Source organism: Lampetra fluviatilis, chromosome 19 (assembly GCF_964198595.1).
Source record: "Lampetra fluviatilis chromosome 19, kcLamFluv1.1, whole genome shotgun sequence".
Taxonomy (NCBI): domain Eukaryota; kingdom Metazoa; phylum Chordata; class Hyperoartia; order Petromyzontiformes; family Petromyzontidae; genus Lampetra; species Lampetra fluviatilis.
This window is the reverse complement of record NC_136293.1, coordinates 13389205-13413942: the sequence shown is the minus strand read 5'-3', so window position 1 is coordinate 13413942 and position 24738 is coordinate 13389205. Positions and strand designations below refer to the sequence as shown.

At 48.4% G+C, this 24738-nt stretch overlaps 1 protein-coding gene across 4 annotated transcripts in view; it reads left to right on the top strand.

Moving 5' to 3' along the window:
- Window positions 1-24738, top strand: part of LOC144937706 (protocadherin Fat 1-like) — a 231791-nt gene that overhangs the window by 195826 nt on the left and 11227 nt on the right. For all 4 annotated transcript variants that reach the window (XM_078865142.1, XM_078865139.1, XM_078865140.1 and 1 more), the window contains exons 16-29: window positions 167-556; window positions 2020-2234; window positions 4383-4520; window positions 4876-5019; window positions 7616-7813; window positions 8395-8871; window positions 9544-9877; window positions 11293-11385; window positions 11811-11965; window positions 17382-17799; window positions 18594-18702; window positions 19226-19339; window positions 21422-22107; window positions 22968-23159. In XM_078865142.1, the coding sequence (XP_078721268.1) occupies window positions 167-556; window positions 2020-2234; window positions 4383-4520; window positions 4876-5019; window positions 7616-7813; window positions 8395-8871; window positions 9544-9877; window positions 11293-11385; window positions 11811-11965; window positions 17382-17799; window positions 18594-18702; window positions 19226-19339; window positions 21422-22107; window positions 22968-23159 (3663 nt within the window). The remainder of the gene's footprint in view (window positions 1-166; window positions 557-2019; window positions 2235-4382; window positions 4521-4875; window positions 5020-7615; window positions 7814-8394; window positions 8872-9543; window positions 9878-11292; window positions 11386-11810; window positions 11966-17381; window positions 17800-18593; window positions 18703-19225; window positions 19340-21421; window positions 22108-22967; window positions 23160-24738) is intronic.

Sequence of the window (24738 nt, the reverse complement as noted above, 5' to 3'; positions counted from 1 at the left end):
CTCCCCCGCGGTTTCGTGTCCCGATTGTGCCGCCACCATTGCGTCGCCGAACACGAAGTGTTCACTCGGCTCTCCAGCACAGCAGCAGCAGCGCAGCAGCAGCTAGGCGGCTTCCGCGCCTTCCTTCATGGGCGAGCCCCTCTCTGATCCCCCGTCCGCGCCGCAGGGCTCAACCGCAAGGTGACCTACTCCTTCTTGGACTCGGCCGGGGGTCACTTCGCCATCGACGAGCGCTCGGGCATCATCAGCCTCAAGCGGCCGCTCGACCGCGAGCACCAGGCCGTGTACGAGCTGACGGTGCGCGCGGAGGACGGTGACGTCTTCCGGCCCCTCACCTCCACCGTGGGGGTCTCGGTGGCCGTCCTGGACGTCAACGACAACCCGCCGGCCTTCGAGCAGCGCGAGTACCACGCGGCGGCGCCGGAAGACACGGCGCCGGGCTCCGCCGTTCTCTCCGTGCTGGCCATCAGCAAGGACGCGGGCGCCAACGCGGAGGTCACTTACGGCGTCGTGAGCGGCAACGAGCACGGCATGTTCAGCATCGACCAGAAGCTGGGTAAGGGCCGGCGGCGGTTAGAGGCGGGGCATCTTTATTCAGATAAGCTGAGTGTGCCTCGTCACACTTTGATCTTTGGTGGGCAGTCGTTAGTCATCGTTACGATTGACGATTTTCATCCACCCATGGCCATCGTTGACTAAAAATAAATGCAAACTTTGATAACGTATATTTCCATCATAGATTTGCTGAAGGGAATGAACACTGGCAATCTTCACTTCCGTGTGCTCTGTGGCTGGCCATGTGTAGAGGTTGTGCACGTTCTGAAAGGGTTTTTGTGTTGTGTTGCATGTGCATCGTTTTTCTTTTACTTGAGAAAATTGTGTTTCTGAAATCACCAGAAATATCTGTCGTGCGGGCAGGATTTAATATGATGGTTGTGAACACCGAGGGAATGGACCTGCGAGGCCGGGGCCTCTCGTTGTCGCAAGAGTGTTGGCCAAATTCACGTGTTTTTCTCGTGAGGAGATTTGATGGAATTTTGTCAGAGAAAAGGTTGGCAAGAACAACAATTTTAAGGCAATTTGGCTTTTGTTCAGCCAAATGTTACGTGAAATTGCCTTTCTTACAAACACTTGCATTAATCCACGTCTATATTTTTCTTCAGTATGAATCGGACTGCTTCCATGCAAATGTGCTACATGCAAACCGCATTTGCTGCCAGTCGCGGGGCTCGATGGCGAGAGGTCTTCACAGGGTGCTGTCTGTGCAGCGCTCCCGGGACCTCGACCCCTCGAGCCCCTCGCCGGTGGCCGCCTCGCGCACGCAGGGTGGTTGATGCGTAGAGAACGCTCGAGGCGTTCCGTGATGGATTGCGTCTCCTGTGCGTGCCTCTAAACGCTTGAATGTCAAGAAGGTTGATGTCCGTTATTAAATAATAATAATTAGACAGCTGCTTAAGCTTGGCCACTGACGCTGTGCACACACGCACACGCTTGATCGTGTGAAGATAGATTTACTTGAGGTTCGTCTCTCTAACCCTCCACTATGTTTGCCATGGTGTTGGTAACTTAACGAAAACTAAATTATTCAACTATTTTTATTTTACCAGGTAGGGCCCACTCAGCTGTACAGCTCTTTTTCAGAAGAGCTATCCAGCAGCCAACTACTCTAAACGCATGCTTCTAAATATAGAGGGGAAAACAAGAGGACCCGGAGAAACATCTACGCGACCACAGGGAGAACACGCAAAACCCAAATAAACAAGTGTCAGGGTCAGGATCATACTCAAGACGGTGCATTTCCTCGTAGTTTTCCTCTCTCCCCGAAATTGTGACCTATTTGTTTATTCTCAAGATACATGTAGTTCGCTAGGCCCCTAACATGAAGTTAAAAGTTTCAGAACCGGTTTCGGGGACCTCCGAAGGCGACGTGCAGCAGACTCCCAACGTTCGCGCGCGTCACGTGGACTCGGTCGGCGCCGGTCGTTCGGTCGAATCTCACACGCACGACGCGTGTGCCAGGTGTGATCAGCGTCGAGAAGGCCCTGGACTATGAGACGTCTCGGGACTACTACCTGACGGTGCAGGCGAGCGACGGGGGAACGCCCTCGCTGAGCGGCGTCGTCACGGTGAACATCAACGTGACCGACGTCAACGACAACGCACCAGAGTTCAGCCGGCACGTGTACAGCGCCGTTGTGGGCGAAGACGCCTTGCCTGGCGACACCATCATCACGGTAACGCCGTTGACTTATAACAAACCGTTTTCATCATAACGACACCGTCATAACGGTAACACCGTTAACTTATAACAACGCGTTTTCATTATAACGATACCATCATAACGTTAACGGCATTAACTTGGAAGGCATTTTCCAGCTGTGTTTTGCCACCTGTCCTGGTGTTACCAGACAGTCTTCTTTTTGAGGCCAGTCTTTCAAAGATTATTGCGATCCCCAACCCTGATGCCTGCTGTATAGTTGGAGTTTGCATGTTCTCCCGGTGCTCGCGTGAATTTTTCTCCGGGTCCTCCGGTTTTTCCCTTCACATTTAGAATCATGCGTTTAGAGTATTTGGCTGCTAAAAATGTCCACGTGATAAGCCACTTCGTTGGGCTATCATTTGTGGCCAGATTGCTTCTGAAAAAAAAGATTTATAGCTCATTGGACCTTACATGGTCAAAATGTTTATTGGTTTTTATTCACACCACAAAATAAGATGACAGCTGTTCACAAATATCGGTCACAATATTTTCAGTGTCTGTATTTGTTCTATCGCACTCATAGGGGGGTCTCAATTTCTGGAAAATTATCATAAGTTTCTGTCAAAATTATGACTTTCTTAAATAATGGTCATATAATAAATCATGTTGAATTTACTTCTATATCATGCACATATATATGTAAATATACAAACGCCTCTGATTGGCTGAGAATTGTTAAATATTTTCATATAAACATTATTCTTGTGCTCCGTCTATTCCCTCGTGCGAGTTGTCCTCCGAAGATGGAACATCACATCCGGGTTTCTTTTCCGCTCGCCGATGAGAACCCAGTTTCTGAGAGCCATTTCCTAAAAAAAAAATTCGATATTAAGTGATTAAAAAGAAAAATGAAACAAAGAATAAAGTAACAAAATCTTTACTAAATAAATAAATGCCAAGGCAAAAAAGGCAACGAATATTGAGTTTGACATCTGCCTGGTCGCGTAGTTGCCTTGAGATGGTTACGAGGAGACAACATTTATTTGTCACTTGTCTCTACCCCGAGGTGTAATCGCAGGATCTCAGAAACTCCCTGGCAGTGGCTCTGAGAGCCTCCCATCAATCTGCTGTGCAAGACAACAAACACACACACATCCTATTCTGTTGTTGATTGTGCCATTTCGATTATCCTGATATGTTAATCTTAAATGTTTTGTTTCAAATTCACTCAAATGTATACATCCTTTATTGTCAAGAGTTGTGCATTTATAAAGTCATTAGAAGCTGTAAATACCATTAGTTGTACATTTAGAAAGTAATTCGAAGACCTATAAACACCAACGAACAGCATATACATCCAAGGCATTGTTGTCAAATATGTTCTTATCAATTTCTATTCTTGCACATTGTTTATCATGTGAACTTATTTATTCAGAAAACGGACAGACAAATTACATAATTTTGACTTTACAAATAAAACCTCCCGTTACAGTGAAGATTGACACGTTGGATAATTTGTGTAGCTCAAGCCACAATCACTTTGTGTGCTGCACTAACCCGTGTTGAAAGAAAGTAATAATAATAATAACAACATGAACTACGAGGGGAGCAACTGCTTCGAGGGATGGGGCTATCGGGGGTATGAAGCTCCTCCACAAGGATTCATTTTTTGTCCTTTGGCTGACCCAAATAAAAAACAATTAATTAACATCCAGACACGCGCACACACACACGCACACACACACACGCGCACACAGGCCCGACCTCTAGTGCAGACGTGGCAGGCCACTTGTCTTCTCAACTTTACCCTGCCTCGAGTCTAAGTTGCATTCTTGCAAGTAGGCGCTCGCCATACCTGAATTTCAATACGCAATCTTAATTTTTGGAGCTTTCGTGACTGCAGGAATTATTCTTTGGTTCTTTCGGTTAAGTCACGTCTAAAGATAAAATCCGCACGTGACCCTCACGATTATTAGGTTATTCCCACTCAAGGTTGCGAGCGGTATTTGGACGAACGTCACAGCGGTGTAAGATGCCTTGGCACGGACTGCTCTTTGTGTGTCGCCATGCTCATCATCATCTCTGTGCTCATCGTCATCATCTCCGAGCTCGTCGTCGTCATCGCCGTGCTCATCATAATCGTCGCGCTCATCGTCGTCATCTCCGCCGCTTTCCTTTGCAGGTGGTGGCCGAGGACCGAGACGGGCCGCTCAACAGCATCGTGCGCTACTCCATCGTCGGCGGGGACCAGGAGGAGCGCTTCGCCGTCGACGAGGTGTCGGGCACCCTGCGCGTGCGTCGGGAGCTCGACAGGGAGAAGGTGAACCCCTTGCCGCGACGGCCGCCTCACGCTCTCCGGTCGCGCGGGGCCTTGACCGTTCGCCGTATGCGTGCATTTTAAAAATGGCTGTTTGTCATCGCCACCTTTTCTTCATCTCCAGTTGCATTAGAAGTGCTGGCTGTGGTGTGCTCTCTAATCCTGCCGGGTGGATTTAAGAAACTAGCCCACTGTTTTAACTGCATCCTTTGGAGATTGAACCAGCTACCTCTGGATTGCAAGTCCGGTGTTCTAACCACTGCACCGTCCTTGTGCATGCGATATCTTGACACATCGATTGCGGTATTCGACACGGCCAGGCGTCATTAACTCCACGCCGTTTTGGGGGTGTGCGTAGGTGTCTGGCTACTCGCTGACGGTACGGGCCACGGATAACGGGACCCCGCCACGGTCGGCCGACGTGCTGGTAAACGTCGACATCTCTGACATCAACGACAACCCTCCCTCCTTCTCGGAGCAAAGCTACACGGCCGTCATCCAGGTAAGCTTGCCATCGTGTTTACCATCGCATCGACGTAAGCCAAATTTCTGGTTTCTCTTTTTCCTTCCGCACACCTTTGTTTTAAACGTTGCGCTGTTTATTTATTCACAAACTGAACCCTCCTTATTCAGCGTGAACCATGGCCAACGTTTTGGAAAGCAACTTATGTGTTAGTGTTGTCCAGCATACCTAATGGATCAGTACCGACTGTTAGTCTTGTCCAGTGTACCTAATGGATTGGTACCGACTCTCCAACTACATTCATTGGAAAGGCCGCAGTTGGCTGCAGTTGGGAACAGTCGGAGATTTGTTCATGCTCATCAGAGTGGGCTAAATGCATCGCCGGTACTAGAAAATATGTTTCTCAATCTCCAAACCGAATGATTCCTGCGAGTTCCTGTCTGGCATAATGTACCCACCAATAAATGTGTGTGTCATGAAGCTCTATGCATTTGCATATGAATGAATGTTGTCTGATGAAAGTGTACTGTCTGGGAATTTGGGCATTGATTGCAATAGGAATAATACTTTGAATCGGATGACATTGCATATGAAGAACATTTCTGACAGTCGAAATGTGGAAGGCAGATTTATACAATTGAATGTGAAGAATGATTGCAGGTTGATTTAAAAATAAAGGGTGACCGCTATGACAGACAAAGAAAGGGTAGATGTAGACCCAGACGGCAATCGTTTATGACCACACCGTGCTGATTTCACTCTGCAGCCCTGAGGCAGCAGCCCTGTATTGTGGTACTGTGGTACAGGGCTGCCTCAGAACATGGTTGGGGAGGGATGCAGCCATGGCTGATGCTGCCAACAAAACTTTGACTTTGGAATACAGCAATTAATGAAAAAGCAAATAAATAATACCCTAATTTTAATATAGATCTCTGCTATTAACTGTGTGCACGCCATGAAAAGGACCCTCTGTGTTTGCTTTAGCGAGTTGTAACAATATTTGAAAGTGCCTTTTCCAGCCTCATTGGAGGCCACATTATTATGATTATAAATATTTTGTTTAAAACCCTTTACATGTTTGCATTTTTTTCTCTTGGCAATTGCTCATGTGCATGTTTACATATATGATTCATATGGCTGCAGGTTAAGCTACTGCATTAGTGTGTTTGGCCTTGCAAGTTGTGAAAGTGTAGGGAGATGCTCTGATGGTTCGTGGGTAATCCTTTATAGAGCGCTGCTCCAGACTGGGAATTGAACCCAATATGCACTCACTTCCATAATCCTGTTTCGCAGTGGATTTTTCAAGCGCGAATGCACTCGCTCGCTGTCTGATGATCAAAGAGCCTGACCTCCGCTTGCTTTGTTATACAATTGTGCTGCTGCTGCTGGAATTGTCAGCAATGTAAATGCCACGAACAAATCTGTTTACTGTTATTGTCATGGGCTGAGGCTTACGTGAGTGAAATTGTTTCCCGTGTTATTTGTCTCAATGGCTATAATGTGGTATTATTTAATCTTCCCCTCTCAGCTGCTCTTTGTGATTTACCATTCATCAACTTCCATTTGACTTGTTTGTTGACATCTTAAGTGAGGTCCCTTAATACATTTTTTCATTATTTCCAAATGACGACGGCGACAAAAATTCAGGGTAAACGGACCCTGATGAAGTTTCTATCCCAAAAATATCGTGGTCATCATTTCTGTGTGGCACGCACACCCAGGGTATGTGGCGGTTCTTCACCGCTAGTTCTCCACGCACTTCAATAACGAGACTGGCAGCCACTGCATGGTGGCTTTTTAATATTCTGCTTTGTCTCAGGGGTGGTAAGCCCTTTAGTGTCCACAGTTTAGTTTTGAAAGACTGCTGACAATAGTGGATCGAAGAATCCTTGCCACTGGCTAAAAAAGACTTTCACGGTACACGTAGGACACTTGATTATGCATTTATTTTTGGTATTCATTGGATTATCATGACAAGCAGATGCAGTTCTATGTCCTTAGCTCTCATATCTTAAGGTCATTAGACAGCATATTTTCACTTGTCATTTTTCTACACGGAATTTTTTTGGCAAATACTGAAAGACACACTTTTAAAGTCTAAAGGAAAATGGACGTTCCCTTATTGGAAATCCACTCTCATTAAAAAGGACAAACGTATTGCATGTGTGAAAAGTTTCTCATACAATGTGGCTCACCATGAAAAGCCCAATACCCCTGTTGAAAATGTGTTGACCAAAGCACCAACCATTATGGTGATGGAAATTATCATCTGCAACAAACTCATCTCAAAATCCAATATTGAAGTGCCTCAACATTTTTCATTTCACGTTTTTTTGTCTAAAAAATATATTATGGAGTGTTTTTTTGATGGCGATGGAAAAACCCGCAGATTACATTACTAACGTTGTATTTACACTTCAGACTACCATACCCTGCTATAGCAGGTGATCACGTCTATTCAGCTATTGTAGTTTACGTGACATGTCTCGCATTTTCACAGTTAAGAGCTGTTCCCATTCACAAGGTCTGGTGTTTTTCTGTAACGGGTTGATGACATGGTGGCACGTGTGACCCAACTGGTGGAATGTGTGACCCCACTCACTCCCTCTCCCCCCCACCCCCTGCCGCCCCCCAGGAGAATCAGCCTCCAGGCACCAGCATCGTGCGGCTGCTTGTGATGGACATGGACGCGTCGCACAACGGCCCCCCCTTCGGCTTCAGCTTTGTCGCCGGGAACAACGGCAGCGAGTTCGCCATCGACCAGGCGGGCGTCGTCACCGCCGCCGTCAGATTCGCCAGCGGTGGCCGACGCGAGCATCTGCTCACCGTGCAGGTGCGAGCCAGTGAGCCAGCCAGCGAGCCAGCCAGCCAAAGAACCAGCTAGCCAGAGAGCCAACCAGTGAGCCAGCGAGCCAGCCAGCCAGTGAACAAGCTAGCCAGAGAGCCAGCCAGCGAGCACACCAGAGAGCCAGCCAGTGAGCGAGCCAGAGAGCCAGCCAGCCAGTGAGCCAGCGAGCACGCCAGAGATCCAGCCAGTGAGCCAGTGAGCGAGCCAGAGAACAATCGAGCCAGAGAGCCAGCCAGAGAGCCAGCCAGTGAGCCAGCCAGCTAGTCAGCCAGCGCGCCAGTGAGCCAGCTAGTCAGCCAGCGAGCCAGAGAGCCAATTGGCCGATGGACTAAACAAATGCGTGTATTTATATGTGGAGACACAGAACAGCCCTTTGGTTTTAGAGGCTTTTACCCATAATGCTCCACAACAATGCGTAATGAGTTTGTATACAACACGGATTAGTTTCAGCCTATCGCCTGTTTAAGAATACACGTTGTTATTTTTGTCTCTAACGAAAACATTTTGCGCGCGTGTGCATTTGCGTGTTTGTACTTTGTTCAACTCCACGGACACGGACACCGCAGGCCCAGGACAGCGGACACCCGCACCTCTCGTCGGCCTGCCAGGTCCGCGTGCGCATCACGGAGGAGAGCGTGCACCCCCCGGCGATCATCCCGCTCGAGATCGCCATCACCGTGCCGGGAGACGCCGAGGCTCCCGGCGGCGTCATCGGCAAGATCCACGCCACGGACCAGGACGTGTACGACACGCTCACGTACAGCCTGCACTCGGACCACGGCCGACTCTTTGCCGTCAACAGCCGCGACGGCACGGTGATCGCGCTGCCGGGCCTCGACCCGGGCCGATACGACCTCAACGTGACGGTGAGCGACGGCAAGCACGCGCGCCTCGCCAACGTGACGGTGCGGGCGCATCGCGTGTCGGCCGAGGAGCTCAACGCCTCGGTGGTGCTGCGCCTGGCCGACATCTCTCCTGACAAGTTCGTCGGCGTCACGTATCCGAGCTTCCAACGCGCCCTGCGCAGCATCCTCAACCTCAAGGTACGCACGCCCGCACACCGCGCTCGTGCTTGTTGCTTTAGTGGTGGGAAGATGATGTCTCTGTGTGCAAATAGTTTGGCGGTAGTATGGTCACTTTTGCTCAGAGTCAGAAAGATGATGCATACGAAGAGTGCGTGCCCGAGGCTCTCGTACATTTTTATGAAGAAGAAGTAAGAAGAATACACGATCGTCTCTGATGCTTGCCGCCACCGCAGAACGCTCCCCGTCGTGAAGGTCCAGTGTCGTCTGGCCTATATTTGGCAACCTTCAGCTGTTGTTTAACAGACTTGGCTCTTCGTCATAGCCTTGCGCTATAAAAGTGGCGCAGAAACTAGATGTGCTCATGATTTGATTTGACAACCTACCCCCCCAACAGTCTTCATGGCTGCAGGGGCCGTCTTTGTCACTCGTGCAATTATGCGGATACGCACGCGCACGCTCGTTCACTCATCTGCCGGTCATCTCGGTCCGTCAAGCCCATGGCACCTAGGTCTGTCCCGTGACCTGCCAGCGAGCCTTCGACACTTTACGTGGCCTCAAAGTGCACATAGTCTGGCATACAATTAGGCTATGCGTCCACGACAGAAACAGTCACAGTTTTGTTTAGTTTGTTGTCGTCATTGTCGTCGTCGTTGTTGTTGTTGCTGACTGATGGCGTTGCGTGGGGTGCAGCACGGAGGGATCCGCGTGCTCGGCGTGCAGACGGCCGCTGGGGCACGCCAGCTGGACGTGCTGCTCGTGGCCGAGAAGCCCAGCGCCTACTTCTACAGGCCGGCCCTGCTGGCGCAAGCGCTCAACGCCAGCCTGGCGCGGCTGGAGGAGAGCACGGGGGTGCGGGCGCTGGGCGTCCCGCTCGTCTCCTGCGCCGCGGGCACCGGCGGCTGCCCCCAGGATCAGTGCCTCCAGCGGGCGGCGCTGGAGGATGGCGCCGTGTCGACGCACAGCACGGCGCGGCTCAGCCTCGTGTCCCCCAGGCACCGCGTTGCCGGCATCTGCCTCTGCTCCGGTTCGTAGTGGCCATGGCGAGAGATAACAAAAAGCCAACGTGTTCGTCGATGGCGCTGACCTAAAGAGGGATACATTTATAATAGGGGAGGTTTTGGGTAATGGCCATTCTTCATAGCAAAATAAATTAGCATACAATGTGCCTCTGACATTTATGACCCTCCACTTACAAAAAAAAAATACAAATCCCATCAGCCATATGACATTCTGGGGAGTGCATAATTTCAGCAGAATTGGTTCAACACGAAGAAAACTCTTCACTGGTTTTGATATTCGGTGTCTCGTCAGCAGTGTCGGCTTGCTTTAGATCTAGAGGCCAAAGAGATTGAGTCGATAACGGGTTGAATAATAACTACAAAACTTTAATGACTAAAATATACCTGCGTTTTTACATTTTAATTCTGTAATATAAAACTCAATTTGGCTCCCACATGCTACCCACATTTTCTTCATTTTCCAAAATGAGCGTTAGAAGGTGACTTTGCGGCAGCATGTGCCCACTACAAAATGACCATATTTCCAGCTTGAAAAGTGATATGTTAAAATACATTACACGGTAATGTTTTAGAACTTGTGCAGGTCATACGACAAGAAATGTAAAATAAATGTCTAAAAAGCTATTATTCGGTTGGGGATAGTGCTTTATTGTGTAGGTTTAATAGGTCTTCATTTTAATTGTTTCATTAAAAATCCACAGACAGGGGACCTTGACACTGCCTTTTGGCTTGACTAGGTGTGCAGATAATCACAAATTTCACCTTTGTATTGCTCAGTTTTCAAGGGAAATCAAACTTAATTTGTTTTATCAGAAAGTGATTTGAGGTTTCTCCATCCTGCTTAGCCAGTCACTGGCCCCTGACGCTCACTGCAGAGCTTGTGCATTGATATGGCAAGATATATCCACGGCGTCAACTGGAACTCGAGTAGTTGTTGATAGTGAGATTTCTTCTTGTCCATAGTGAGGTCTCGCGATGATGTTTGAAGGATTGTGCCGCGGGTTGTCCAGCTTGATGTCCGACGTTTCCCTCCACATGCTGGGAGCTTCTTCAAGAACTGAATTCCTCTGAATTTTTCAGACATCACTCCTCTGTATTTGCCTGCCTCTCTGACGCATTCTGTTGTTGCGTATCCCTCCATACGTACCACTCTGATGTTGTTCGTGTTCAGTGCTGGTGCACCACGGATCTCCGTTGCACACTGACTGGGTAACAGGCTAAATAGAACTTTCTGTGTAACAAATGAATATAGATGGATTTGATTGATTGAAAAACACGCGGTACAATTCCAAATTACATTGGAGAGCCAAACGGGACAATGGCGAACACCTACACAGTAGCTGTGAGGCCTTGTGTTAACCGTGTGTGTGTGTGTGCATGCCCTGGTGTATGTGCTATTGAAACGGTCTTTGTTTTGCAGAACAAGATTGCGTGCGTGATCCGTGCTTGACAAACCCGTGTCTGAGTAAGGGGGAGTGCGTGCTTGATGTCTCCAACCCAACAGGCTTCGTGTGTAAGTTATATTTTGGTTTTCATTGTTAATTTGTTACAGCAGAGGAAATGCAATGACACAAAATGCCAATGGCAAGTGACATTTTTTTATTAAGGGAATGTGGACCCATTAATTTGTTGTGTTAAATTTGTAATATTTGCTCAGCTATAAACATGTTGCATATATGTGCATGTGTGTGTGTACTCATTTGGTTTTTGATCAACGTAAATTGCACAATAAATACAATTTTAGCAAATGTGAACCAGGCAGTAGGGTCGCGAACGTTCACACGTTTTATTCCTAACGTCACTTTTTTTCTAAACGACCGCATGAATGAGCAAATTACAGCGCTCTTCGCTAATTTGACACAAGTTGCCAGTGGCACGGACTTTGCATATCCCCACGGCGGTTCACCTTTGTCGATGCTTTGTCCGCCGTGGCTGCAGGCGTCTCCGTCGTGTCGTTTGCCGAGGGGAGCTACGCTGAGTTCCGGACGGTGCACGACCTGCAAGACGTGACCCTGAGCATGCACGTGCGCTCCACGCAGAATCACGGCGTCATCGCGTACTCACGCGGAACAACGGACTACATGATCTTAGAGGTGCCCTCTTCATTTGCTTCTGTTTAACACAATAAATGTTGCCTGGGATACATTCTAAATATATACAAGTACTCCCGGAAAGTGCTTCATCTCATCAGATCTCAGAAGCTAAGCAAGAGTCGAGCTAGGATAATTATCTTTTATTTTTACGCAGATGCCGAGCAAAAAAAGACCCATAATGTCAAATTGCCCACAAAAACCGGCACAGTCAGAGATGGAATAGACAAGGAGTTGGCACCCTTCCTGCATTGAGCAAGGATCGAGGTGCTTGCGTGAGCCATCGCCACGCTGGACGGGCGGCTTGCCATTGGGCCAACGGAGGCCACTCGGTGGCCAGCGAAGGGGAAGTCCGTTGCTGCAATGTACTTCTATGCTCCCCACTCTCACCAACCAGCTTTCACCAGTGAGGGGAAGTATGGGGAAATAATGCCACGGTGACGAGATGTGAACTACCTCGCCTGGTATACTGGAGGTCGTGGGTTCCATGCCGACCCTAACTCCTGTCTAATTGCAGTTTGCGTGTCTCTCTCCCCGTGGCCGCATGGATTTCCCTCTGGGTCCTCCAGTTTTTCCCTCCACGTTTAGAAACATGCGATTAGAATATTCGGCTGCTATACATTTCTACTTGATGAGACACTTCGTTTAGCTGTCATTTATGGCCAAGTTGCTTCTGAAAAAGAGCTACACAGCTCAATGGGCCTTGCCTGGTAAAATAAAATGTTTTTTGTTATTTTTGTAGCAGACTGGTGGGGGTAACAATGGGCTTCAGCTCTGCCGTTTGTGACAATCTCTTCACCATGACATGGGCCCGATGTCACCAGATCTCGGAAGTTAAGCAACATTTGACAGAATAAAATGAGTACCACATGATGGGAAGTCACCCAGTAGTTGTCCGTTGCCGTCTTTGACCCGACAGTCCAGAGGAATGACCACCACAAGATGCTCCTTAGAACAGTGAACACTTTAACTTGTGAATGAGGTGTGGAAAGCTCAATTACAAATATTTAATAACAGCAATAGTAATGAGTAAAGAGTCATGGTAATAAATGTCTGAAGGGAGCTGTAAATCTGCGTGTGTGTTACCTTGCACAGTGTCCACACAAATGAGAATTGCCCCCCCCCCCCCCACGTTTGACTTGGTAGGGCCCCCCCCCACGTGTGACTTGGTAGGGCCCCCCCCCCCCCACGTGTGACTTGGTAGGGCCCCCCCCCCCCCACGTGTGACTTGGTAGGGGCGAGCATGCGCAGACGCGTGCTTTGGCGCATGCTCGGAGGCGCGACTTAATAAATAAATAACCAAAACATCTCTAAATTGCTAATTAAACTACTTTAAAGGTGACGGATGTGAAATGGGAATTGCGCTGGCTCGCCACGGGGCTTATGGCATGCTACCTGGGTATTTTTTTAAACGTAAACCTCACGGTTCGCGAGTCAAATCCCTTGCAAGTGTCGGCCACACAGACAGACGGACAGACACACAAAAAATGACTTTTATAGGTTAGATGATATTTTATAGTGGAGGGAGATGATATTTTATTATGAAGGGAGATATTTTATAGTGGAGGGAGATGATATTTTATTATGAATGGAGATATTTTATAGTGGAGGGAGATGATATTTTATAGTGGAGGGAGATGGTATTTTATAGTGAAGGGAGATGCTATTTTAAATCCAACAACAGTTTTCCCGTAAAAGCCAAATCTAAATTTAGCAACCCATCGGACTTCCAATAATAGCTCGGTATAAAAAAGTAAAAGCAACATGAAGAGTGCAATGGTCTCTAAAGCTGCTGGCTTTCATTCTCTTTTTACTTCCATCCTACAATACGATGACCTACATTGTGAGCTGTATTCATTGGTGCAATGTTTGGCGGGCAATTCAGCAAAGCCGCATAGAAGGAACCAACGAATGCAGTGGCCCCGAAGTTGGGTTTGCTGGTAGCATTCACGAGCTAGCCATGCAGACTGCAGGCGGTGGGTCAGGTGGCTTTGTGCTCTGACATGATGTGTCAGAGCACTCACGCAGAACCCTTCAAATGCCTGGTGTTGGGCTGCAGGGGTAGACAACCGGAAAATGAATGTTACCCTCCCCGTTGTGGAAGCATCCTGCCATGCCGGAAGGACATGTTCCCTGAGCGCACAAAGAAGCGGTGGTGTAAGAATGGGATTGAAGTTGTTTTTCAGTTCTTACTCTCTACACGCCAAGGGCAGAGATTAGCATTGATCTGGCGAGAAGATGATGAAACTGAGGAATGAATCTACATTGCAAATTATAATTTCATATTCGCAAGCTACCTGAGTGTGCTCTTTTGTAATCGCGATTTCTGCACCTTGAGAGTTAACTTGGATAATTTACCGATAGCACACCGCACCAGGTATGTAGAACCCCCCAACTGGCTCGCAGATGTTTCTCACATAGCTGTGAAAATTCACATTGAGTGGTTGCATCATGAGAGCTAGAATCTGTTGCCCTTTCCTCCATCTTCAGATTACCTGAGACCCTTCCACGTCAGGGTATGTGAGTGCCCATGACTTTAGAACAAAAGCTATCGCCTATTTTCGTGGTGGCGCTCTCATACTCTTTATGGCCTTGTGTATTCACCGATGCACCCATCACGTAATTGAAATGTGTTGTGTAACAATGTACCGCCCACACCACGGCACCATTATGAATTGTCACAATTAGGAGTCACAATTTGATTCAAACGTCACTTCTCTCAGGTCTTCTTTTTACTTTCTCGATCTTACGATGTTGAAGCTTTTTTCTGTCACACTTATGCAGTTTTGTTCGTTCCGTTAGCCTAAACTTACAGTTTATTATTCGCATTTAATTTACATATATTACAGTCCCTGGATGAAGGCCTCCCCACAGCATGCCATTCATGGTGGTTGTTGGGCCATACTTCACCACATTAGTCAATGTGGGTTGTTGAACAGAAGGCCCTGGACCAATGTTTGCCGTGAGCGGGAATCAAACTCAGGCCAACAGGTTTATAGCGCAGTGCACCAATCACTTCGCCAGCACTCCTACAGATATTTATTTGAGAATTCACTTGAGCGTTTTAATAAAAGGTTCGCTTTTGTCATTGTTACATTATTATCACAACAATATGTTACGTAATCTTTTTTTTAAATATAGTATCCAATGTAGTATCCAGACTAGATAATTGCACAGGAAAGATTATAAATGAATGAGCTCTCAATTCAAGAGCCAACTCATCCTTCTATTGCGAACATCACGAGGGTTGGAGTAGGGTTATGTTTATATTTGGATATTTGTTCTATTTGAACCGTTGATATTGCTTGTATTCTCCAATTCTCTTCCTCTTTAGCCACACTGTGCCATAGTTTCTAGGGAACCATGGGGCACTGTGTTGCGATGGTGCACTGGTTAATGCACTGCACCACGGAGGCGAGATGTTAACTCCCTCGCCTGGTATGCAGGAGATCGTGGGTTTGATCCCGACCCTCACGCCTGTATATTTGGAGTTCGCATGTTCCTTCAACATCCTGCCTTGGCCAGTGTAGTGAAATATGGTCAGACAACACAATGACCGGTCTGGCATATTGAGGCCTTTACCCAGCATTGGATTGACAAAGTTAAGTAAATTTAATGTTTTTTTTAGGTCTTTTTTAAGGAAAGTTATCATAATCCCTGAGGCAGCAGTCCCTCTAACTCTTCCCAGATCACTCTTGCCAATGGGACTACGCTGGTGCCCTGAGTTCGTACCTAGTTCATCAATTCCACTTGACTTGACCCCATAGGATTTGTTGGATAGGCATGTTTCCCAATGTATTAATATTTTACGATTGGACCTTGTGAAGACCTGCTGAAACCCCGAAGTCCCGTCATATTTTTAAAGAACTTGAGTCGCCCTTTTGCCATTTGAAACAATGTTTGAGCGAAGCCGAGCAGTGGAGAACTTGCAGATATATACAAATATATTTATATAACCAAAGTCCCAATGGATAAGTCCACACACTGCCTTTATTTTTTATTTGCAGGGGCATGAAGATGTTTTCTTCAAATTGCTCATGCACACTGAAAGCAAAGCCATTGTGTGCTGCTGTAATGGAATGGCAATTGGAGTTCTGCTCTTGATTGTTACATTTATAATGTTCCCATTGCAGGGATTAGGTATCTCTGTAGCAATCACGGGATTAGATTGCCATCTCTCCATCTCGAACAGCTGATGGTGTAAGCACCACAGTGCTTCAGTGAGTGTGCGTCATATTGCAGAATTGCGAGTGGCTAAAAAGTCACATTCTTGAGCAGCAGTCCATTCCACAGATAACATCGGTAAGGTGCATGGCCACAGCATAAAGCCAGTACAAGGCAGGGCCTCAAGCCAGCTGCATTTTTGTTTTCACTCTTTCATATGTTTCTCTTGACAACCTCTCTGCAGCCACTTGATCTCCCGGGTGCAATGCAGACTGCTAGTCTAGCCTGTCCCTAACTTTTTGTTCTCAGCCTGTGCTATTAATGGATCCATAATAATAAAAAAATGGTGTTAGGTCGCGTAAATATAAATGTGTCGTTAAACCCGCCACCACCTGACACAGCCAAATAGGGAGGTTTGTCACGTAAACAGAACATGCCAATTCGTTACTAGTACAGCACACCGGTGTGTTGGAGAAAAAATCCACAACATTTACAATCTGAGTACGACATTTCGCCAGTTACTACAACCGGCATTATCAGGCGGAGAGCCAGATTTGTGGAGAAATCTTGTTTCGTTCATTAAATAGAGGGATATATGTGATGACGTCATTTATGAGCACTTCACGTGCCAAGGGGAGGGGGTTAATGAATGTGTAGTGACATAAGAAGGGAGGGGCTGCTGGGGGCTCTGGGACCCTGGGTGGGCCAGGCGCTTAAGCCTCTTGGCGCCAGGCGTTGGGTTCCCAGGCGCTTAAGCCTCTTGGCGCCGCCAACGGGGGGGGGGCTGTGTGTGCTCTGTGGGATGTCTGGTGGCGCACACGGCCCCACCCCTCGTTGGACTAGGCATAAAAGGGGAGCTCCCTGGACGATCAGGGCCAGTTGTAACTCAAGACCCAAGACCCACGACCAGCCATCTGAAGATCCTGGGATGTTGTGAGAGCGAGTGGTGGGACTCTGGAACTCCCGACTCTACGATCTTGTGAGGGCGAGTTCCAGAGCATAGCCAGAGTAGAGTATCTATGCTGTGTACCTAGGCTGTGTACCTAGGCTGTAACAGAGTATCAGGAGTGTTGGAGAGTTGGAGAGTTGGAGAGTTGGAGAGTTGGAGTGTTGGATTGGAATAAAGAAGTTACCTCTACAAGTGTCTCCGGAACCCGTTACAAATGCATATAAATTACAGTGGGTATCCATTGCCGGTTCGATGTCAAAACCATTTACGTCCCTCTTGTAACGCGCAGCCGTCTGCTTCCCACAGCTCTCCGAAGGTAGGCCGCAGTTCCGCTTTGACTGCGGAGGCGGGCCCGGCTCGGTCACGTCCATCCAGCCAGTGAGCGACGGCGGCTGGCACTCGCTGGCGCTCGCCCTGGACGACACCCGGGCAAGGCTGACGGTGAACGGCATCGAGGCGAGCGGGCCGTTGCGATGCCCGCCGGGCTGGCGGGGCCCGCTGCCCGCCGACGCGCGGCTCTACCTGGGCGGCATCGTGCGGCGCCGGAGCGGCCGCAGCGCTCACGGCGGCGTCATGGTGAGCAGCGGCTTCCGGGGCTGCCTCGAGATGCCCGCGCTCAACGGCTTCGACCTGCCGCTCAAGGCGCCCTCCTCGTCCGCCCTCGTCAAGCTGGAGGAGAGCGTGGACGTGTCCTCCTCGTGCCCGCTCGACGAGTGTGAGCCCGGTAGGCGAGCGCGCGATGTCGGTGCGAGACGTGTGTGGGACGGGACGCTCTGCGCGGACTTGCGCGCGCGCACGCGCATCTCGCTTGTGTTTCAATCAATACACTTTTTATTTTACGTGCCAATATCGCCCTCCATAAAGTAGGCATCGGTGTACATTACAATGGAACGGGAACGTTACAGGGGGCATAGAGCAACAGGAATTAAAATAGGAACCCCGCTTGGCCGAGATCAGCAGCCAAGGACATGTGTTTGAACCCTCTGTTCCCATGAGTCTGTTGGTGATGAGGATGCTGATAAAGAATTGGAATACGGCAATTTTGGATACCTTTTTTGGGCATACATTCGGGGATACCGCTGTGGTGTAATGGTTCGCACACTGGACTTGCAATCCAGATGTCGCCAGTTCGATCTGGCAGTGTAGCAGTGGACAGACACAATGAGGTAATTTTCTTAAATCCGCCAGTTTGTAACCACCCGGCAGTACGAGCGTGGAAACTACAGCCAATCGGCAGGTGGTGTGCGGTGGGGTCAGGTGTGGGGTATTCTCACCCCTGTTAAGATGTCTGCCCAGCATGGAGCAGAAGGCCAAATACCCTTGAGAGGAACCTCTCTCGTGGAGGTCTTCTGCCAGCAAGTGGAGTGAGTAAGAGATTGCATTGCTGCACCTTAGCCGAGGCATTGCAGTGCATGTTGCTGTGACGACGAGATGCACCGTCTCGGCTAAATAGAGAGGAGTTGTTGTCATTGTTGTCGTTGTTGTCGTTGTTGTTGTCATTGTTGTTGTCGTTCCCAGGTGTGGAGTGTGATGCGTGTGCCTCCAAGCCGTGTGCCAATGGAGGGGTTTGCCAAATGTCGGGTTCTAGATACACGTGCAGCTGTCCTCGAGCGTTCACTGGCACAAGGTACACACACGCGTGCCACCTGCTGCTGCTGCTGCTACACCTCAATCTCTCATTAATCCAGCAGTTCTTGACCTTGGAAGCGGCAGCCTCAAGCTTATATTTTACTTAAAAGGTGAAGAATGTTTTTTTTTTAGTTTTTTCAACTTTAGACCCATTTAAATATTTATAATTTGCGGGCCCTTAAAATTAAGTGTCTTTTAAGGCGTACTTCATTATCAATTGATTTGCAATTTTTTTCAGTTATTTTCAAATTTTAATTTTTCCCATACTGTACAATTATCTCAGATGTTTTTCAGAAACACTTAGGCAGGGCATTGCTGCCTAGGTCAAGAACCATTTCAAAATATACACTTACTAATATTGAACAAAAACATTGGAATGCTTAATTTCAACGATGAATGTGAATGAATTAACTTTTTTTCTATTGCATGTGATGGATCTATTTTGGGTGGTGGCTTTGTCTCTCTCCCGTCTCTCTCTGGCCCTGCTCCTGTCTCTCTCCAACTCTCGTCTGCCCTTCCAGATGCCAGGTCACTGCTCTGTGCACGTACACATTCCAGTGTGAGAATAGTGGGATGTGTAAAGACAGCCAGGAGGGGCCTCTCTGCCTCTGCCTTGATGGCTTCACTGGGGGAAGGTGTGTGCTACCCCCCCCCCCATTTCCCTCTGTCTCGCACCGCAGCATGTCGCCTTGCCCTGACGCTCTTTCGTTCTACATGTCGCACCTGTTGCACCTGCATGAGAGGCGCCTCTCGGAGTTTTTCTCACCGCCAACATTTCCCGGAATCCGCACGAGCGTCCGTCGGTGGAACGGTGAACGTTTAGCGTCTCCGTCAGTGGCCGCATGTCTCTGTCACGTGCCCGTTCTACAAAAGACATTTATTTGGGAAGTTTGCCCATTGCACCAACAGCCTTCATTCTTCAGAGGGAAGCAATCCTCAATGAACAATTATCAAGGGTACATGGCACTGCAATACCGTATCTTCAATTGCCATGACTGTGAGAGAAATATAAAACTAACCCGTGACCTCACCATCATTTCCTGTATTCCGGTATTCAGCAAATTGCTGAGCTACATTGTTGATCTCACCGAGGCAGCTAAGTTTGCCTCGTAAAATCCACAGCCTGTTTCAATATCACAATGCGGTGGACTGTGCAGAAGCTTGCACCGCAAGGACATTTGTGCTTTTGGCTCAGGAGAGCTGGTAAGGTTTATAATGCAACATTATCTGCTTAACCTAAAGGCTGACTGGATGGTTCAGAGCTGTGGCTTGTATACAATTCAATGTCACCTCTTGAAAGCTCTTACCTCCTTGCTTTCCAAATGCCCTCTTCTAGCAATGTGTCCCTCACCTCTATACTCAAAATACTACAATGCAGTGCCAATTCCCAGCCCCCAGCACACACCCCGATCATCAATTTCCAAAGTGTTAGGGAAATATGATCAAATTAGCCGGGGTCCTTCGCATTGGATGGGTTCGTTCGTTTTTTTCCAGATATGAAATGTCCCTTGGCAGCCGGTGAGAGAGGTGAGGCCCATTAGTTGCCAATGTCATTCGTCGGTAAACACGCTGACAGTCGCACAAAGTATTTCTGGCTGTAGCAATTGCTCTGTCAATAAACGCTTGTGGCACTGCCTTGTGAAAGGACCCTCAAAGCAAAAACAAAAAGTCGTTGATGCTGGTTTAGAACTCCAGAGCCACCAGCTTGCCGCTCAGTTGGAAGCCGAGCCAATGGAGTCGACTGACGACTGCAGGCGATGGTTTATGTTCAAAACATAAACTAACGTCGGCCATTATTGGTGGTTGCTGCAACATGAAACACAATTTTGTATTTAAGAAGTCATCGGTATTCTCAAAATGTACACTTTGGCTAAGTGATAAATCAGCGTTAATTTAAATGAAAGACAACAGCATGGGATAACGGTATATTAAATTAAGAACATGCTTTCATGCCCGCCAAATTGAATAAATGCGTTTCATTACTTGCGCATCTTAACAATGAACTAACATGCGTCGAGGTGCCCTAAGCCCCTCAATTGCATAATCACTGCACTCGACTGATTAACATGTGATTAGCTTGAGATGTTACAAACCATTCTCTCTGATTACTCATTAGCAATGAAGATCGCTTTATTTGCAAGTATTTTTGTTGATATATATGATGATTGTAACACACATTGTTCATTTTATATGTAGGCGTTTGATTCATAATTAGTTTATTTCGGGAAAGGCCGAGTTGGTATGATGTACATTTTTAACTATAACCCTACACCACCTGATAAAGCCAATTAAATAAAGCTGTTAATTGTTCAGTTTCTCACATTACGTATGAAATCCATTGAGGTAAAACAGCCTGGTCAGGGATAATCAAAGGAGTCTATTGACGCTTCTTTTGATAGGTTTTCAGTTGTGGGCAGCTTTAAAATTGGAGCCAATGCCATCAACACACCACGAACAACTCTTGAAAATTACATCACAGGGTCTTTAGTGTTAACGTTCACATCGATAACTTCACCATGAGATAGTGGAATATGTGCTCCGACTTAGCAACAGTAAGCCGCTCAGGCGGCTTCTACACCGACCACTTGGAAATCCAGTGTGGCAAGTCCGATAATCGAGGAGCGGGCCCACGGTATATTGCTCAACGTAAGGGAGCGTTCATTTTGACATCGAGGACGCGCGACAAACGATCGCCACTTTGATGATCTCCGCCGCAGGTGCGAGAGCGACGTTGACGAGTGCCAGACGGTGGCGGGCGGGCCCTGCTCCGACGGCGGACGCTGCCTCAACACGTACGGCTCGTACGTGTGCAACTGCACCGACGGCTTCGGCGACCCGACCTGCACGAAGATCCCCAAGGTCGAGTCCATCGGCTCGTGGCCCCTCAGCTCGGAGGAGCTCATCGGGATCATCGTCTTCTTCGTCGCCCTCGTCATCCTCGCCGCCGTCTTCGTCGTCTTCCGCAAGAGGATCTGCTGCCGGCACTACGCCGACCGGAACATCGCGCTGGTGCAGGGCGACCCCGTGACGGCCTCCTTCGTCGGGAAGTCGTACGCCTTCCCGCCGAACGGCCGGGCGGGCGGCGGGCAGCACGGCAACCGCGACCGCAAGCGCCACCACGGCAACGGCAGGCAGGGCGGCTCCTCGGCCCACGCTCCGCCCCAGGTGCCCGTGCGACCCATGTCGTACACGCCCAGCCTGCCCGGGGAGTCGCGCGGCCCCGGCGAGGGCTCGCAGGGCGGTCACGGCGGAGAGGCCCCCGCCGCCGCCGCCGCTGCGGCCGCCGCGGCCGTGCACGGCTCGCGCAAGGTGGTCGCCGTGTGCAGCGTCGCGCCCAACCTGCCGCCGCCGTCGTCCTCTAACCCGGCGTCCGACAGCGAGTCCCTGCAGAAGGACATTGATGGTGGGTCACGTGGCGTGCACCTCGGGGAACTCAAAGTGTTGTGGAACTCCTCTCGCCGTGAAGTTTTGTGCGAAGAGACTCGAGTGTTTTGTTTGTTACCGGCGCCTCTTTCCCGTGAGTGTACATGCCTGGCCGTGTTTCAGATTTAGCCAGGAAGCGTCATGATCAAGAGCCATGGTCAAATCCATAGCAGGGTGAAGGCATCCCACAGCCGTCGTCAATGCTCATGATGCTGCAACGTGATGAAAATCTGTAATTTGCGCAGAATATCATTATATAGCTTGTCTATGATCTTATGCATGCAGATGAGTACTTTATCTTTATGTGTGCGCCGATTGAAAATAATGCATCCATAGTCTTGAATTGATTCATTGTGGGCCCATTTATAACATTTACAGGTGTAAGCTCTTAGACAAACTTATTGCCAAAAACATCAAATCCCATGCTCAGGAATTCTCTACTTTGGGCAGACCGTACGTAGCCACGCATGTACAGTGTACCTGCGAATGGCCAAAACTAACCCCCGCGGTAGCTAAACTGGTATACAAAGAGGTTGCCCGCGAAAGGTCAAATCCGCGAAGGATGAACCCGCGACGTTCAAGGGTCTCCCGTATATTATCATCAGCCACAATCTGCCCACTGTTGGATGAAGGCCTCCAAAAGCCATCTTGATATTTTGTGATCTCGTAATGCATGCGTATTGAACTTCTTTCCCACCGTACGTAGCCATCTGTGCCAATCAGATGTGCGGGGGAAGGACGACAAACTAAACGCAACGAGCGGTTCTAAAAAACGAGTTTTCAGTCTCGATGATTTACAAGTGCACAGCTGTAGCGGCTTCCTGACGCTCGCTGTTGCAGGCAAGCAGGGCGGCGCGGTGCCCCCACGGGCGCTGCACGAGGCGGACGGGCGCTCCTACCCGCCGCAGCGGGACCCCCGCCTGTGCCCCCGCGACGTCCCCGAGGGCGAGCCGAGCGCCTACAACCCTCGCGACAGCATGTCGGAGGTGCAGTCGCTCAGCTCCTTCCAGTCCGAGTCCTGCGATGACAACGGTGAGTCACTTTTACCCCGGCTATGCGCCTTTTCCAATGCTAAAAAAATACAAAATTCCGCTCGGAGGTGGTCGGGTGGCTCGGTGGTTGACACGTTCTGGGTGTGAATGCAGGCAGTCACACCTTGATTCCCTCTGTCCCGTTCTGAGATGTCTGCAAGTTGCAGGGTGGATGTCCCCTTCACCGCTGAACCTCTGAACATGCAAGGGGTTCTCAGTTAATTTTATTTAGAGAGGCGTAGTGTCGCTATTTTTAAAGACATTGTCATGTACTCACTGCAGAGACTGCAACGACGAGACCACAATCGATGATAGCTGGCGCAAAACTTCCCCAGCTATCATTGATACGTCTTCCAACCTGAAGACGTAGCGATAGAGTTATTTTACACGTACGCCATCGGAATGGGAAAAGGTTTGACCGGGTTCGCAAGTGTAGTGAGTTTATGGTCTTGGTCTGGTCTAAAATGACTACACAAGATTTACGTCATGTAACATTCAGTTTTTCACTTCATTTGAATGGATGCTAGCTCTGAGAATCAAAAAGAAATATTGGTTTGATTGCCATGCAAAAATAAAATATGTGTGTCTTCCCTGATGTCAGTACAAACGGTTACTTGATGTGATCTCAGTTGCGCGATTATCTTCTTCTGAAGGCCGACTTCTGACGCACCGGGGCATGCACTCTGCTCTGAGAGCTTTACCAATGGGAATTCACGTCCTGATATGATGCGGATAGTGCAATTCCTCTAACATTCGAAAAATAATAAAATGAACAAAACCAAATGTTTCACCCCGCTGATGTCGCATGCAGCTACGTCACAGGTCACACTGACCCATCCCATTTTCAACCATCAGTAAGAGGAGTGTCCTAAAGTCTACAAGGACCAATGTCAGAAGAGCTGTTTGTGTGTTGGGTGTGGCTTCAAGGGATGCGATACACCGTGAACCCAAAACTCTTAACTGGTGTTGTTTAAGGAACACACATTAGTGGCAGTGCATAAACCACAAGATGTATTTGACGTGATTAATTTATTAACTGTTCGTTTCAACAGTATTTCTCAATCCCATGTATTCAATAGAAGAACACGACGTTCCTTTGTATTCTCTTTTAATATCAATTACATTTTGCAATTTACCAGACACATTTTAAAGATGTTAACTTTTAATCTATCTTTTGGTGGTTCAACCCATGTTGCGATGCTGCAATTGATGGGCCTGAAATAATGCCACTTGATTATTGCAGGGATGGTAATTGCACGTATGTTGGTTTCAGCCGAAATGCATTTACATCGAAGTCTAGACACGTTCCTCAGTCGAGCAGCGCTGCCCTTTATTCTTCCTCTTGGTTGGTTGCGTGATTTGGCGAGTGGTCAGTTTTGAAATAGTAATGGATATAGATAGAAAGCATATGCCACCCTGGGGAAATAAACCAGAGGTGCATACTCACAAGTCTCCTAAAAGTAGAAAGCCTAAAAATAACGTGTAACTATTCTGGGTAGGAACTGAACCTGCAGCTACCTTTTAGGCAAAAAAAACCTGTTTCTTAAAAACAGCGAATGTGTCCACTGCTGCCCATCACA